The 14,348-nt window shown below is 35.1% G+C and overlaps 2 protein-coding genes across 3 annotated transcripts in view; both read left to right on the top strand.

The window, feature by feature from the left end:
* The window catches only part of LOC117119476, a 6,727-nt gene extending 4,881 nt beyond the window's left edge, over positions 1–1,846 (top strand). The window contains exon 4 of the mRNA XM_033264312.1: positions 229–1,846. Within this exon, the coding sequence (XP_033120203.1) occupies positions 229–417 (189 nt within the window). The 3' untranslated portion in view covers positions 418–1,846. The remainder of the gene's footprint in view (positions 1–228) is intronic.
* Positions 1,847–1,992: 146 nt separating this feature from the next.
* On the top strand, positions 1,993–8,491 carry LOC117119478. 2 transcript variants are annotated; one of them, XM_033264315.1, is made up of 4 exons: positions 1,993–2,447; positions 3,600–3,982; positions 6,885–7,193; positions 7,525–8,491. In XM_033264315.1, exons 2-4 carry the CDS (start codon positions 3,689–3,691, stop codon positions 7,711–7,713), a joined length of 792 nt encoding a protein of 263 aa, XP_033120206.1. In that variant the 5' UTR covers positions 1,993–2,447; positions 3,600–3,688; the 3' UTR covers positions 7,714–8,491. The 2 variants fall into 2 exon arrangements, with proteins under 2 accessions (XP_033120206.1, XP_033120207.1); XM_033264316.1 differs by lacking the exon at positions 1,993–2,447 and adding an exon at positions 3,330–3,376.
* The last annotated feature ends 5,857 nt before the right edge of the window (positions 8,492–14,348 follow it).

Below are 14,348 nucleotides of genomic sequence, written 5' to 3'. Positions count from 1 at the left end.
TATATATACCGCGGCGCAAAGTACAATAAGATATACATTGTTCCTTATTCAACTAAATTCTCATGCGATGGTTATTTGAGGAGATGAACGCAATCAGACCCAAATTAAAATCTTGTGGATTTGAACCGTGGTCTTACGTGCAAGAAGCAAAAATGCTACCAAATGTTTAGCTAAAAACAGCCAATTAGCGACGTGTATTTACTTGTACATCACTTTCTCTTTATAAAGCTAGAGGAAGATGAAATGTACCAATGGTTCATGGAGGAGACGTGCCAGACACTGAGCAGCAGCGTAGTGAAAGCCAACTGCTTGGAGGCGGAGCGACTTCATCTTGCTTACGTCATCAACCTCACAACAGGAGATATAGAACAAACCTACGTAGTTGTTTACTGCTGTGTTGGAATGTCAGTCATTTAGCGAACACAATCAGGTTTTACCGAGAATTTTCACAGCAAAACGTTAAATTTCTTTATACTGTTTCACCAATAAGGAAAACTATTAATAGTGTCATTACAAATTTGTTTCCGTAACAATTATGGTAGCCACAATAACGCAGGAAACACATTTTGTGTTAAGCTAACACGACCAATAAATCTCCATAAGTGGCTCATGGCATGCGTACGCAAATACGTGTTTGTGGGACATGTGCGTATTCCTGGCTCTTTTTGATTGGTCATTCTTTAGGTTTGACACTCGTGGAAGGTCTGTTGTATATTTCCTATAGAAATTTGTTTCATTCACAATAGAATACAGTACGGTAGTCTTTAATAATGACGACTAATTTTTTTCATGATTCCTGTTTTATGTGTGGATTGAATGATTTGATTTATTGATATTAAATAATTAATTAATGACGGAATCATTAATTTATAGTTGTCTTTATATTTATCTGAATCTGAAATATTAAAAATATTGATTGAAACATTTATTTAATATGTAATAAATTACTGAATTAATGCGGACTACTTATCAGTAAATAGTTGTTATGATTCTTGGATTTAAGTTATTGATTTGTGGATAAATCATTAAATTATTAGAGTAACTTGTACTAGGAAATTGCCAATTGTAGTTCATGATTTTTGTATGAGAATCGGTTTAGATTGAATGATTTAATATGCAATTAGTATAGTTTTATCCCATACAGTACATTATGGTGCTATTTTCATGAATGATTGAATTCTTTAGTCTTATGACTGTACATATTTGTTTACAGCTATCGAGTTTTCTATTAAAATAAGACATACCTAAAAGCAATCTATGGACTACTGTGAGTATGTGACTAGATAAACTATGTCTAGACTGTGTGTGTGTGGGTGTGTGTGAAGTTTTATTGTGTTCCTTGTGTTACAGAAATACCTTTATCAACACAAATATTTGTGAAACACGACTCAAAACTTGTAACAATTTTCATCGATTTTAAACATATACTAGGTATATATCAATCTGAGAAGATTTTGTTAGATTAATAGACATGTATCTATGTGGTATTTCAGTTTTAGATTAGATAGGGTGCCAAATTACTGTACAGTATTTTGTAGGTATACCCGTCTGCATGGGCCACGATATGTATTCTTCTAGTGCTTTATGATCATATCAGTTTTATCGATAGCTAGATATGTTATTATTGTGGCATAAGCTAAATACTATGAACAAAACCAACCTTTTTTAAAGTTAATTAAATTTAATTAAAAAGATGTTGACCGAATTCTAAAGGGATTAGTGTAGTCGTTTTGCCCTACATCAGCGAAATAAGCCTTGTTTTCATAAAATTGCTACAAGCTATCGCCGACAGCTTTGGTGACGCTGATTGGTCTGTCGATTCGGGGAGTCTTCTTGATTGCGTCAGAAACAGCTACACAGTGCAACGACTGCTAGGGAGACACTTACAACTAGCTGTTATGCAATCTGGATAAATCCTTAACCACATAATGATTGACACCTAACTGTTTTTGACAGTCAAAATCATTTATTAAATGTAAAACAATAATTGTAGCATGGTGATGGAAGCAGTTTGGCGCAGCAGAAAAAAAAAAGGTTTGTATATATTTCGCTTGTTTTCTTGTGCAAGGCACTGTTTCCCTCCACACAGCAAGAGACGTGAGAGGCGAGACCTTATTCAAACCTACAGAATAATGACACATATTGATCGGATAGACCCTGATTTGTTTTTTCGAAAGGCTGCTTATCATGGTACTAGAGGACATAAAATGAAAATTGACAAGTCAATATCCCGGCTAGACGTAAGGAAATATTTTAAACAGTCAAAGAGTAGTCGATAGATGGAACAAACTACCGAAGAGTGCCACGGAATTACCAATACTCCTTTGCTTTAAACAGAATTTTGTTAAACTGGGTTATTAACGGGCATAATAATGCCTCCCTTAACCCCGCCACATTTCTTACTCTTATGTACTTCTATGAAGAAGATGATGAAGTGTGGTATCAAGGTATGTTCAAGGTATATTCAGGGTATAAATGGGTAACTTGTGGAGATGCCTGCTTCCACGCAGACTACATCAGCAAACACTTAATCATGTAGACACAATGCACTCTTGAAAAAAATTCTTTCATATTTGAGAAGAATGGCGCTAGACAAATAAACAAAAAATTAAAATAAAAACAAAGCACTTATCGTGTAGCAAATCCTTTAAAAACTGAGAAATTTTTAAGCTCCTGACCGGTAATAGACTAATGTATAAAAAGAATAGTATTGTTAAATATTAAAATATCTCATGGTTTTAGTCGTGGGTGTTAGACCAGACAACAGCTGTATATATTTACTTATTTGTTTTTTAGATCAGAAATTCCGTCATTACAAACATTGACTTCAACGAAACGTGATATGATATTTTATTAGATTTCCTTTTAAATCGATATTGAACAATAATTATATTGATATGATGATACTGAACTAAAAATATCAATTATTCTATGCCAACTTATTGTAGAGTCCAGATAAAAGGTGAAATATTTTTCTTTACTGCACAATAAGTCATTTGTTGTAAGTCTATTTGTATTTTTGTTTCCAACGAAATCAAGCAGATGTTTGAATGTACAAAATGTGTTGATAAAGCAGACATATTCTGTATTGATTTAATTTGTTTATAATCGCCATGTATATCATAACATGGCGATTCCTAATAGTTTTTAATTAAAACTTCGCTCAGCCTTTTTGAATTGTGCGTGGTATTTTAATATCTTAAGTGAACTACATGGTATTTGTATAGTTTGAAATTTTGATTGCGATGACATTCGTTTGCTATAGCATATGTTGCCCGATTTCAACAAAGGCTGGATATATATTCATTCAAAACTTGCAACAACTACAATAATAGGCTCTCTTCGCTCACGACCTTGCCATCTACTTGTCACCACTGTAAGTATGAAATTCTGAATCCGCTCCTGGAACAGAACCTGTACGAAAGTCAGGATAAACTCTAGATCCGTGCCTGTTTCTATGCCCTTCAGTACTGTGATGATGCCATTCAAGACTGTGTGACATGTAGGCCTAATTTTGTTTTTTGTATAAGGAGGCCTAACATACACAATTCAATTCTGTAATATGTTTCTCTGAACATATTTAATTTACTTTTTTTTAGATACGGAAAATAATAATTTTGAAAACCTTGTCTACCCATTGGTAATTTACCGCAACCGAGCTTAATACTGTATAATCTAAAGCAGTAAGATGAAACACATTAGGCGTTGTATTCTTATTCTGCTGGTGTGTTTTAACTTCGCAACTTACGCAAAAATAGTAGCAGCGGCAGCCGCAGCGGAAGCGACAGCGGTAGCAGCAGCAGCAGCAGCGGAGGCAGAAGAAATATCATTGGAAGATGCAGAAGAGTTAATAGCGGAGATAACAGAAGATGCAGACGTAGGGAACGAACAAATTGAGGAGGAATTCGTAATGCCATCAAATCAGACAAAATGCAGTGCCGAAGCAATCACACCATTGAATACGGAACAGAGAAGAACTTTGGTAAAAAGTTATATTCAGTTCATCATTTAAAACACATTTTGGTATAAACACGTGCAGCAAACAATTTTCATTTTCAGATTATTGTAGGTAGGGAACATTTTTGTTTAGAAGTTATTCTTTGTCCGCCCTCAAACTTGTGAATAATAATAATAGTAATAATAATAATAATAATAAATACTTTCCCCATTCAATCAAATAATAAAACTACCGAGTAGGGCCACCGAGAGCAGCCCTGGGCTTCAGGGCAACACAGCTTGGACCTCATTGGTGGGAGTCTGGATGCCGGCAAAGGCCACAGCGGGGTCTAAATGCAAAGCCCCCAAATTTACGACGTTTTATATATTATTTAGATGATATTACAAACATAGAGAGATTTTGAGAAAAATGCATATTTTATTGTGTCGCGCGCCCTGGGCAGACCCAAATTATCCGCGCTAGTGCTATCTGAACGCAAGCACACTTTTTAATATAGAACAGATTTTTCAAGACTACCAACCTTTAAAAAAAAAAAAAACTATCACGACTCGGTGTGCCACGGAATTGGTTCCTCACATGCTTCTTAGACAAGCAACTCTCTAATATTCATCGACACCCAATTCCAGGCTACCTAAATAATCTGATAAATATCAGTTTCGGTGACAAATAATAGTCGTGATAGTCATGATGACGTCACCAAACCTGATTAGGAGATTCTGATCATATGATTGATGACTGTTGGCGCCAGGATTTTCCCGACGGGGGAGGGGGGTGGTCCCGACAGGGGGGGGCGACGCCTCCACGAGGGGTCAGATTCCCCCGACGAAAGCAAAGTGGGCGTGGTCGAGCTTCGATTAAAAGGTTTCCAAAGTGGTCCTTGGGGCGAAGGCCCGAAAATGTTGACAATTTAGGGGTTTCAAAGGCTTATTTAATCAATTTTAGAGTCTATATGTAAAAGATACATTTTATTTGTCACCGAAACTGATCATTTGTGTACAATCGGTTGCTATCGAACAGTCGATCTCTCACTTTCATTAAACTTTTCATTGACAGGTTGAGCAGGTTGTGGAATAATAATCCTTCATAATAGTCTTGTTGACTCAAACGTAGCATTAAGTGTGACTCCTTTTATGTTTACTTTGTTATTTTTTTTATGTGTTCTATCTTTCCGTTCTCTTTCTACTATTTCTGTCTATTTGGTTTCTATTTAAATCATTCAAAACTTCTTTCAACTTTCGGAAAAAAAAATGTCGCATGAATTCTAGTTCAACGCCTTTAATATAAAGTCACTTGAAAGCCTAAATTAATTGGAAATTGTATTTTTGTGTTTTAAAGATTTTCACTTTTAGTCCCTGCCCCTGGCCTCACAAAATACTCATGATTTTCACCTCCTCCCATGTTAAAATATGATATACTGTAATACTAAAGTTTGCTTGTATGCTACTGCATATTACTGGAACACATGTGCATTTCACAATTAGGCTTACTTCAATTCAATAGTCCATCATATATCAAAATACAATAGAAATAACTACAATAAAAGGTAAGAACTGGAAAATTATGTTTTTAGTTTAAGTCTGAATGAGGCCTTTTGCTTGTACATTGAAAGTTATGGTTTGAAAATCCACAGAGCATTTTCATTGAGTACAAAAATTATATACTTCCCAAAGCGCTTGTACAAGGGCGCTGGAAACAATATTAATTAAAAAAATATAACCAGATTAAAGTATTTACATTATCGAATTACATGTATCTTAATTTCCAAATACAAGCAATCAGCATTAATTTACTGAGTTATTAAAAAAAAATGAGGTTCCTGGGTGTAAATTGGTCTAATTGAGGAAAAGGTGGGTATGTATTTTGGAATGGAACTTCGTATCATATATCTACACGATGTATCAGTCGCACAAACTGAAAATCGTCCGTTGCGTCGCGCTTTGTAGTAACAGTTGCACTTCGTAATAAAATGTGTCACACTTTGTAATAGGCTAACTTTCGAACTTCACTCCAACCCCACTAGAACCCACCTTGGGATCTAGTGGGATTAGAGGGTGTCGGGTCCAAATTCAGAAGGGGTCCAATTTGATATTTCTCGTACTTCAGATTATATAATTTTATGTCCGAATTTGGGGATATGACTCTAAATCTACTTGGCCCCCATAACTCAGTCTTTCAGAGCATCCACATAGTATGTAGGAGATCTCGGCTGCAAATCACGAGGGGTCCAATTTGATTTGTTTGACATTTCGTATTATATCATCGTTACGTCGATGGGAATATGTTTCGAATCCCACTGGACCCCATCGATTAGAACTTCCGAACAGTATGTCGGAGGCCTTGGGTTTAAATCCAAAAGAGGTCAAATTTGATTTTCATCTTATTTAGTTTTAAATCATCGTTCCATATATCCACATAACGATGATATAACACAAAATGGGAAATCAAGTTAGACCCCTTCGGGATTTGAACCCGATCCCTCCGACACACCGTTGATGATCTGACCGACCGATATCCCCATCGTTGGAAGTAAAATGATATACTATAATACGCAACACGAGAAATATCAAATTGGACCCCTTCTGGATGTGTACCCGACACCCTCCAATCCCACTAGATCCAGGGGTGTGGTCTAGTGAGATTGGAGCAATTCTGTCGGCGTAAAGATAATATAATACGAAAGAGAAGAAAATCAAATTCGATCCCCTGAGGAGAAGGAAAGTTAACAGAAATCTATAGAATATAGCATGGATCGCGTTTTATTACAAAGTGCGATAAAGTTTATTACAAAGTGAAGACATTTTGAAGATAAATTTCCTCTTTTTCTTTATATATATATTTTTTTTTTGGGGGGGGGGGGAGCACGTGGCCTGTTGAATCCGCCACGGGTTCCAATGATACTCATCAATTGCTATGGCTTCTTTCGTAGGATAAACATAAAGAGAATATTAAAGTTATAGAGAATAATCACGAGGTGTTGAGATGGATGGATGTTAAGAAGCCAGTGGTAAGGCTAACGAGGCAACAGAGAGAGGAAGTGATGGTCTACTTGACGAGTGCGTTCCTGAAAGCCGAATCGCTACCTGATATTGAGAGCGGGCTAAATATATCGAATAGCGAGCTTCGAGAAAAACGACGCTTCGGCCGCCAGTGGGCGAGAATATGCGAGCCTGTTTACAGCTGGGATAACGTGTACTTAACTGTCGATTCAAACGGAACTCTCGTTCAAATTATTCAGGTAATTTGAAATATATTTTATTCCTGTTTATATTAATAACAATAACTTAAATCGGGATTATTCAGACCTAATCAATTGCAAAGAATTTTTGGCTGGGGCTCTGGGAAACCGCGGCGCCAATACGAAACATACCTAAATAAGATATATATTGTCCCTTATCCAACCTACCTCCACGATCAATCCAAACTCTCATGCGAGGGTTTTGAGGAGATCAGACCCCAATTAAAAGCTGGCGGATTTGAACTTAAGCGGAAGAAGCAGAAACGTTAGCAAACGCCTAGCTCAACAGCCAATTAGTGACGTTTATTTACATTGCTTTCTCTTTATAAAGCTGGAGGAGGAGAAAATGTACCAATGGTTCATGGCGGAGACGTGCCAAACAGTGGTCAGCAGTATAGTGATTGCCGCTTGCGTAGAGGTGGAGCGACTTCATCTTGCTTACGTCATCAACCTTACAACAGGAGATATAGAACAAACCTACGTAGCTGTTCACTGCTGTGTTGGAATGTCGATCATATAACGAACACAATCAGGTTTTACCGAGAATTGTTAAAGCAAAATATTAAATTTCTTTATACTGTTTCACCAATAAGGAAAACTATTAATAGTGTCATTACAAATTTGTTTTCTTAACGATTATGGTAGCCACATAACGCACGGAACACAATTTGTGTAAGCTAACACGACAGAATCCAGGATAAATGGCTCATGGTTTGAAACTCGTGGAAGGTTCATTGTACAACTTCCTATAGAAATGTGTTTCATTCACAATAGAATCATAAAGTAGTCTTTAATAATGACGACTAATGGTGTTTATGATTCCTGTACTGTATTATGTGTGGATTGAATGATTTGATTATTGATATTAATGAATTAATGACAGAATCATTAATAAATTGTTGTCTTCATAATTATAATTCATTATATAATTATGTGAATCTGAAATATTTGAAATATTGATTGAAACATTATCTAATATGTAATACGTTACTGAATTTATGCGGACGAATTATTAGTAAATAGTTTTCATGAATTCTTGGATTTAAGTTATTGATTTCAATCATTAAATTATTAGAGCAACTTGTACTAGGAAATTACCAGCTCGGTTTAGATTGATTAATTTAATAAGCAATTAGTATAGTTGTATCCCATACAGTACGCAATTAGTATAGTTTTATCCCATACAGTACATTAGATGGTGCTATTTGCATGAATGATTGAATTCTTCAGTCTTGTGGCTTTATGTATTTTTCACAGCAATTGAGTTTTCTATTAAAATAAGACATACCCAAAAGCAATCTATGGACTACTGTGAGTATGTGACTAGATAGCAATGTTCAGACTGTGTGTGTGTGTGAAGATACGACCGATTGCGTTCCTTGCCGACGAAAAATGCGTTACAGAAAGACCTTTATCAATATTCATTGATTTAAGCATATACCAGGTATATATCAATTTGATGGTTGATTTTTATAGATTATTAGACAAATATCTATGTGGTTCTTTTAGTTTTAGCTTAGACAAGGTATGAAATCACTGTACAGTGTGTAGTTTTACCTGTCTGCATGGGTCAAAAGATGTATTCTTCTAGTGCTTTATGATCTTATCAGTTTTTTCCCTAGCTAAATATGTTATTAATGTAGGCATATGTTGACAAAACCAACTCTTTTTAAAGTTAAGTTTCATTTAAAACATGGCCGGCGCAACCGGGACCCGTGAACTGAATTTTTTTTTTTTTTTTTTTTTTGTTACAATAAGAAAATTAAAATTCGGGAAAGCTCATTTTCTGCCATCTAGGAATCAAAATTTTCTCGGGGGAGGACCCCCGCCCCCCTTTTCTTTTTTAGGGTTCATCTCTTCATGGAAACTTCCCGCCATCTAGGAATCACAATTTTCCTATGTATAAATATGCACACAACAGGCCTATTTACTGTAAAAAGAATGAGAAAGTTTACCTGACCGTTTTTAAGAGGGGAAAAAACCTTGAATTTTGAAGAACTTGAGTCATTAAAAGACACCTAGCTATTATTTTAAAAATTTTATTTGGAACAGACAACATATAGAAGCAAGGTGTATACTCTAGGTGCCTACTGTATTTATAAGTCTAAGATTTTAGACTTTGCTACAAAAAAAAAAATAACATAGATGCCTTAACGTTGTTCAGAAATGAAATACACAGAAATGAACTTTAACTCATGCATCTTGTATTATTGTATTGCAAAAAAAAAAAAATAATAATAATAATAATAATTGACTTTCATAGTGTTCTTTTTTGTTAAATAAGATTTAAATAATTTTTTTAAAAATGAATTGATCACGTCTATAAAATGACGGAACCCTTTTATATACGAAAAGAGAAACATCGTGCTCTGAAAAAAAAATAATAAATGAAAAAAATAATTAAAAAAAATAATAAATAAAAAAGCGCAACAATGATAGTCACATGTCAATTCATGTTGTTACTCTTGGTTATTGGCTTGTACAAATTTGCTAGTATCTGTATTAGTTGTATAATGTAAATGATGAACGCAAGATTGCAGGGACATTGTGCAAATATTGTATCCTTGTAAAATAAAAAATATGAAAAACAATACTGAAATGAATAAAGGTGGTTAACCCACACGAAAGAGAAAAAAAAATAGACACCTAGCTCAATAGTCGGGAAAGCTCATTTCCCGCCATCTAAGAATCAAAAATTTTCCCGGACCCCTAAATTTTTTTTTTGGAAAAAATGTTTACCCCCACCCCTAAATTTGAACCCAGATCTCCCGCCCACTTTGACAAATGTTCCGCCAGCCATGAAAACAATAAGAAAATTAAAATTCGGGAAAGCTCATTTTCTGCCATCTAGGAATCAAAATTTTCTCGGGGGAGGACCCCCGACCCCCTTTTCTTTTTTAGGGTTCATCTCTTCATGGAAACTTCCCGCCATCTAGGAATCACAATTTTCCTATGTATAAATATGCACACAACAGGCCTATTTACTGTAAAAAGAATGAGAAAGTTTACCTGACCGTTTTTAAGAGGGGAAAAAACCTTGAATTTTGAAGAACATGAGTCATTAAAAGACACCTAGCTATTATTTTAAAAATTTTATTTGGAACAGACAACATAGAGAAGCAAGGTGTATACTCTAGGTGCCTACTGTATTTATAAGTCTAAGATTTTAGACTTTGCTACAAAAAAAAAATAACATAGATGCCTTAACGTTGTTCAGAAATGAAATACACAGAAATGAACTTTAACTCATGCATCTTGTATTATTGTATTGCAAAAAAAAAAAAATAATAATAATAATAATAATTGACTTTCATAGTGTTCTTTTTTGTTAAATAAGATTTAAATAATTTTTTTTTAAATGAATTGATCACGTCTATAAAATGACGGAACCCTTTTATATACGAAAAGAGAAACATCGTGCTCTGAAAAAAAAATAATAAATGAAAAAAATAATTAAAAAAAATAATAAATAAAAAAGCGCAACAATGATAGTCACATGTCAATTCATGTTGTTACTCTTGGTTATTGGCTTGTACAAATTTGCTAGTATCTGTATTAGTTGTATAATGTAAATGATGAACGCAAGATTGCAGGGACATTGTGCAAATATTGTATCCTTGTAAAATAAAAAATATGAAAAACAATACTGAAATGAATAAAGGTGGTTAACCCACACGAAAGAGAAAAAAAAATAGACACCTAGCTCAATAGTCGGGAAAGCTCATTTCCCGCCATCTAAGAATCAAAAATTTTCCCGGACCCCTAAATTTTTTTTTTGGAAAAAATGTTTACCCCCACCCCTAAATTTGAACCCAGATCTCCCGCCCACTTTGACAAATGTTCCGCCAGCCATGAAAAAGAAGTTGACCGACTTTTAAAGTGATTAGTATATTCGTTTCGCCATAAATTAGCGAAATTAAGCCTGGTTTCCATAAAATCGCGATAAGGTATCGCCAGGGCTTGAAATTAAAGGTTATTTGGTCGCATTTGCGACCAGATTTTTTAAGATGCGACAAGGTAATTTGATAGCGCGAGTAGATTTTGTAAGCGGCAGGAAGGTGGTTTCCCTCCAAATCCCAATTATTTACAACTTGTACAGCCCATTATTTTCAGTCAGGCAGTACGCAAAACATGTTATCATCACATCTAGATGTGTCATGACCTAGACTGTTAAAGTGTGACGTCGTACACTAAAACCGTGTCGATGTGCGCTCATCTTATTCTTGGTAAATAAGCGATCACCGTCAAAGCGAAGGAGACTGGTATAAAAACATCGGGATTGCTCGATTTTTTACTATTTTATTGAGTGCTACTTTTACCTGTACCTCCTCGTAATTTTGAACGTTTCCTTAACGTATTTGTTCATAAAATAGACTATGTACCGAAATTTCAAACGATCGTATACAGTATTGACTCATACGATGTAAACGGCCCAGATCAAGCAATAATCAAAATAACATTCAGAGGCGAATTTAAAAAGTTTAGATATAAAGTATTTATTAATGTTTTCATAGGTTTGGTTTAACGCCAGTTTGTGTTACTAGCCTATAACTTAATTCACCGTGGATTTGCCAATAACAGGCCCTTAAATGTTTTGCTCTAGCATAGTTACCAACCTGAGAGATTTGAAATGCGTGAGTGACTACACCATTTGGCTGAAGGGGTGGGGGCGGGGTCCAAAGGCGGAGCCAAGCTGGGTCAAGAGGGGGGCGTGGCCCCAGGCGCTCCGACGATCTGAGCATTAAAGCTGTTTAAAACGATTTCAGAGAGTGAGTGTGTCTTGACAATAACGGTGACATAAGCAAAAATATTTTTAGTTTCAATGTAATTGAGCACCCGAATTTACCTAAACACATTTCACTAATAAATTTTTAGTAACGCGTCAATGAAATAAATATTCACATAAATATTAAGTACTCTCTAATGACTCAATTACTGGTACTGGTACTTGTAGCCGTCTTATTTCAGACATTCGGCAGCCATTGACATTATGTTGGCGTTTTAAAGACTGCATATTGTGATGAGGAACCTGTGTACAAAGAATTACCAAACACAAAAAATATGGAAAACTGAATGCTATTTACAAAATATTCTATTTAATGCTTATGGGTGAAACTTTCTTTGATAAATTGGCTTCTATTCAGTTGAATTTTTTCTTCATGATTATTTATATATATTTTTAAATAAAACCAATTTCTTTTAATTTTAAATACATTTCCCCTGAATTCATGATAATTCGTTATCACGCATGGATTTGTGCTAAATGGAATGTAGGTAAGAATGGCCCCGGAAAAAATGGCCCCGGAAAAAATGGCCCCGGAAAAAATGGCCCCGGAAAAAATGGCCCCGGTAAAAATGGCCCCATATGACAGGTAGGTAAAAATGGCCCCAGTGAAAAATTCGGTAATAGAAATGATATATTTTTTTTTAATCTTCACTTCCAATTACGAAATATTTCGCGGAGTAACATCTCAAACCACGTTTGCGCCCCGACTACACCGGCTGGCGAGTAAGGTATGTTGAGTTCATTGCAAGTTGTAAACCAATCAGAATGCTGGGATATTAAATCATTCGGGGCAACTTGCAATGTTTGGGATATGTTACTCCGCGAAACCTTTGTAAACACTAGAAGTGTGACGATGTTCTCTGGCGATTAATAAATGAGGTTTCGAAGTTTGAAGGCGTACCAGTTTTTTTTTTTTTTTTTTTAATAATTCTCAATAAAAACAACCATTGAACAAGAAAATGAAACTATAGATCGTTATATATGTAGGTATAAGATACTTTGCTGAAGTTGTACAGGCCCAGGCCTAAGTTCTAGGCTACATTATAACCTAAATAAGAAGTGTCGCCGGGCGACTGTGTGATGCCAATTTTTCGGGCTTAAAAAGAAGCCTAAATGGCCTCTGACAAGTGGGGAGATGGAATCTCAGCACTCCCGAAATGTTGGTGAAAACTCTGGAACTCTGTTTAGGTTGAAATTACTATGTGTAAATTGATTTAGAGTTATCTCATAAAGAAAACATTCCATCCACGCATATTAGAAATAAGTCTGCCAATTTCCGCGCAAATGCTGCAGTCAAGTCGGCCGGTGGCAATTGTAACCAATGTATAGGCATTCGCAGTGTTAATACGATTCTGCGGACCTATTTTCTCGAAATTTCCTGAACAAATGAAGAAAAATACTGAAAAATTTAAAGAAAGTGTACAGAAAATATAATTAATGTTTCAGTAATAATAATTAATAATTTTATAATCAATATATCAATCCACTTCAGTAACTGCCGATTTTGGCAGTCCATTGACTAGACAGTTTAGCTAGCACATTATTACTGCTCATGTTTTTATTTTTTATATTGTGTATATCTGTTAAATTAACAGAAATTTGTAATTTTCTTAGAAGTATTCCTAACAATTGAAACTTTCCAGGAAATACGTTCCCTTTCCTTCCAGTTAGGTTGAAAATTTTACCTTGCACCTTTTTTCTTTACTATCCCTTTAATATCTATTTTCTTTTTAATATTGTTCCATCATTTTTCTTATTTCATTTTTGATACTTACCTTAAATTAATTAATTAATTGTCATTTTCTTTCCACCATTTTACTTCTTTCTTCTTTTTTTTCCTTCCTTTTGTTATTTCTTATTTATTTTTTTTTTTTTTTTTTGGTTTTTTTTTTCAATTTTTAAAAATCTTCTCTTTTTCTTTCATGTCTTCTTTTTTGCATAATAATCCATGGGGACAGTGTAGGTGTGGGTGGGTGGGCGTTTGTTAGGAAATATAAAGAATAAAATATTGCGCAGCGCTTATTATCTTAGGGGATGCGAAAAGGATGGAGAAATATGTGCTACTAAAAAAATTACTTGTGCTACCAAATTTTTTTTGGGGGTGCCAGAAAATTTTGGCAGTGCTACCAAGAAAAAATGTTAATTTCAAGCCCTGATCGCGGACAGCTTTGGTGACGCTGACTGGTCTGTCGATTCGGGGAGCCTTCTTGATTGCGTCAGAGACAGCTACACAGTGCGACGATTGCTGGGGAGACACTGTTGCGACAGTGTAGACACTTTATGAAATCAGGTTTTATTTAGTACACTTATGATTGGCTGCCACACGGTCTAGATAAATCCATAACCACATAATTATTGTGACACATAAC

This window comes from Anneissia japonica, unplaced genomic scaffold (genome assembly GCF_011630105.1).
Source record: "Anneissia japonica isolate Jap-2015-1 unplaced genomic scaffold, ASM1163010v1 scaffold4415_len418423_cov169, whole genome shotgun sequence".
Lineage (NCBI taxonomy): Eukaryota > Metazoa > Echinodermata > Crinoidea > Comatulida > Comatulidae > Anneissia > Anneissia japonica.
This window is presented reverse-complemented; position numbering and strand designations above follow the sequence as displayed.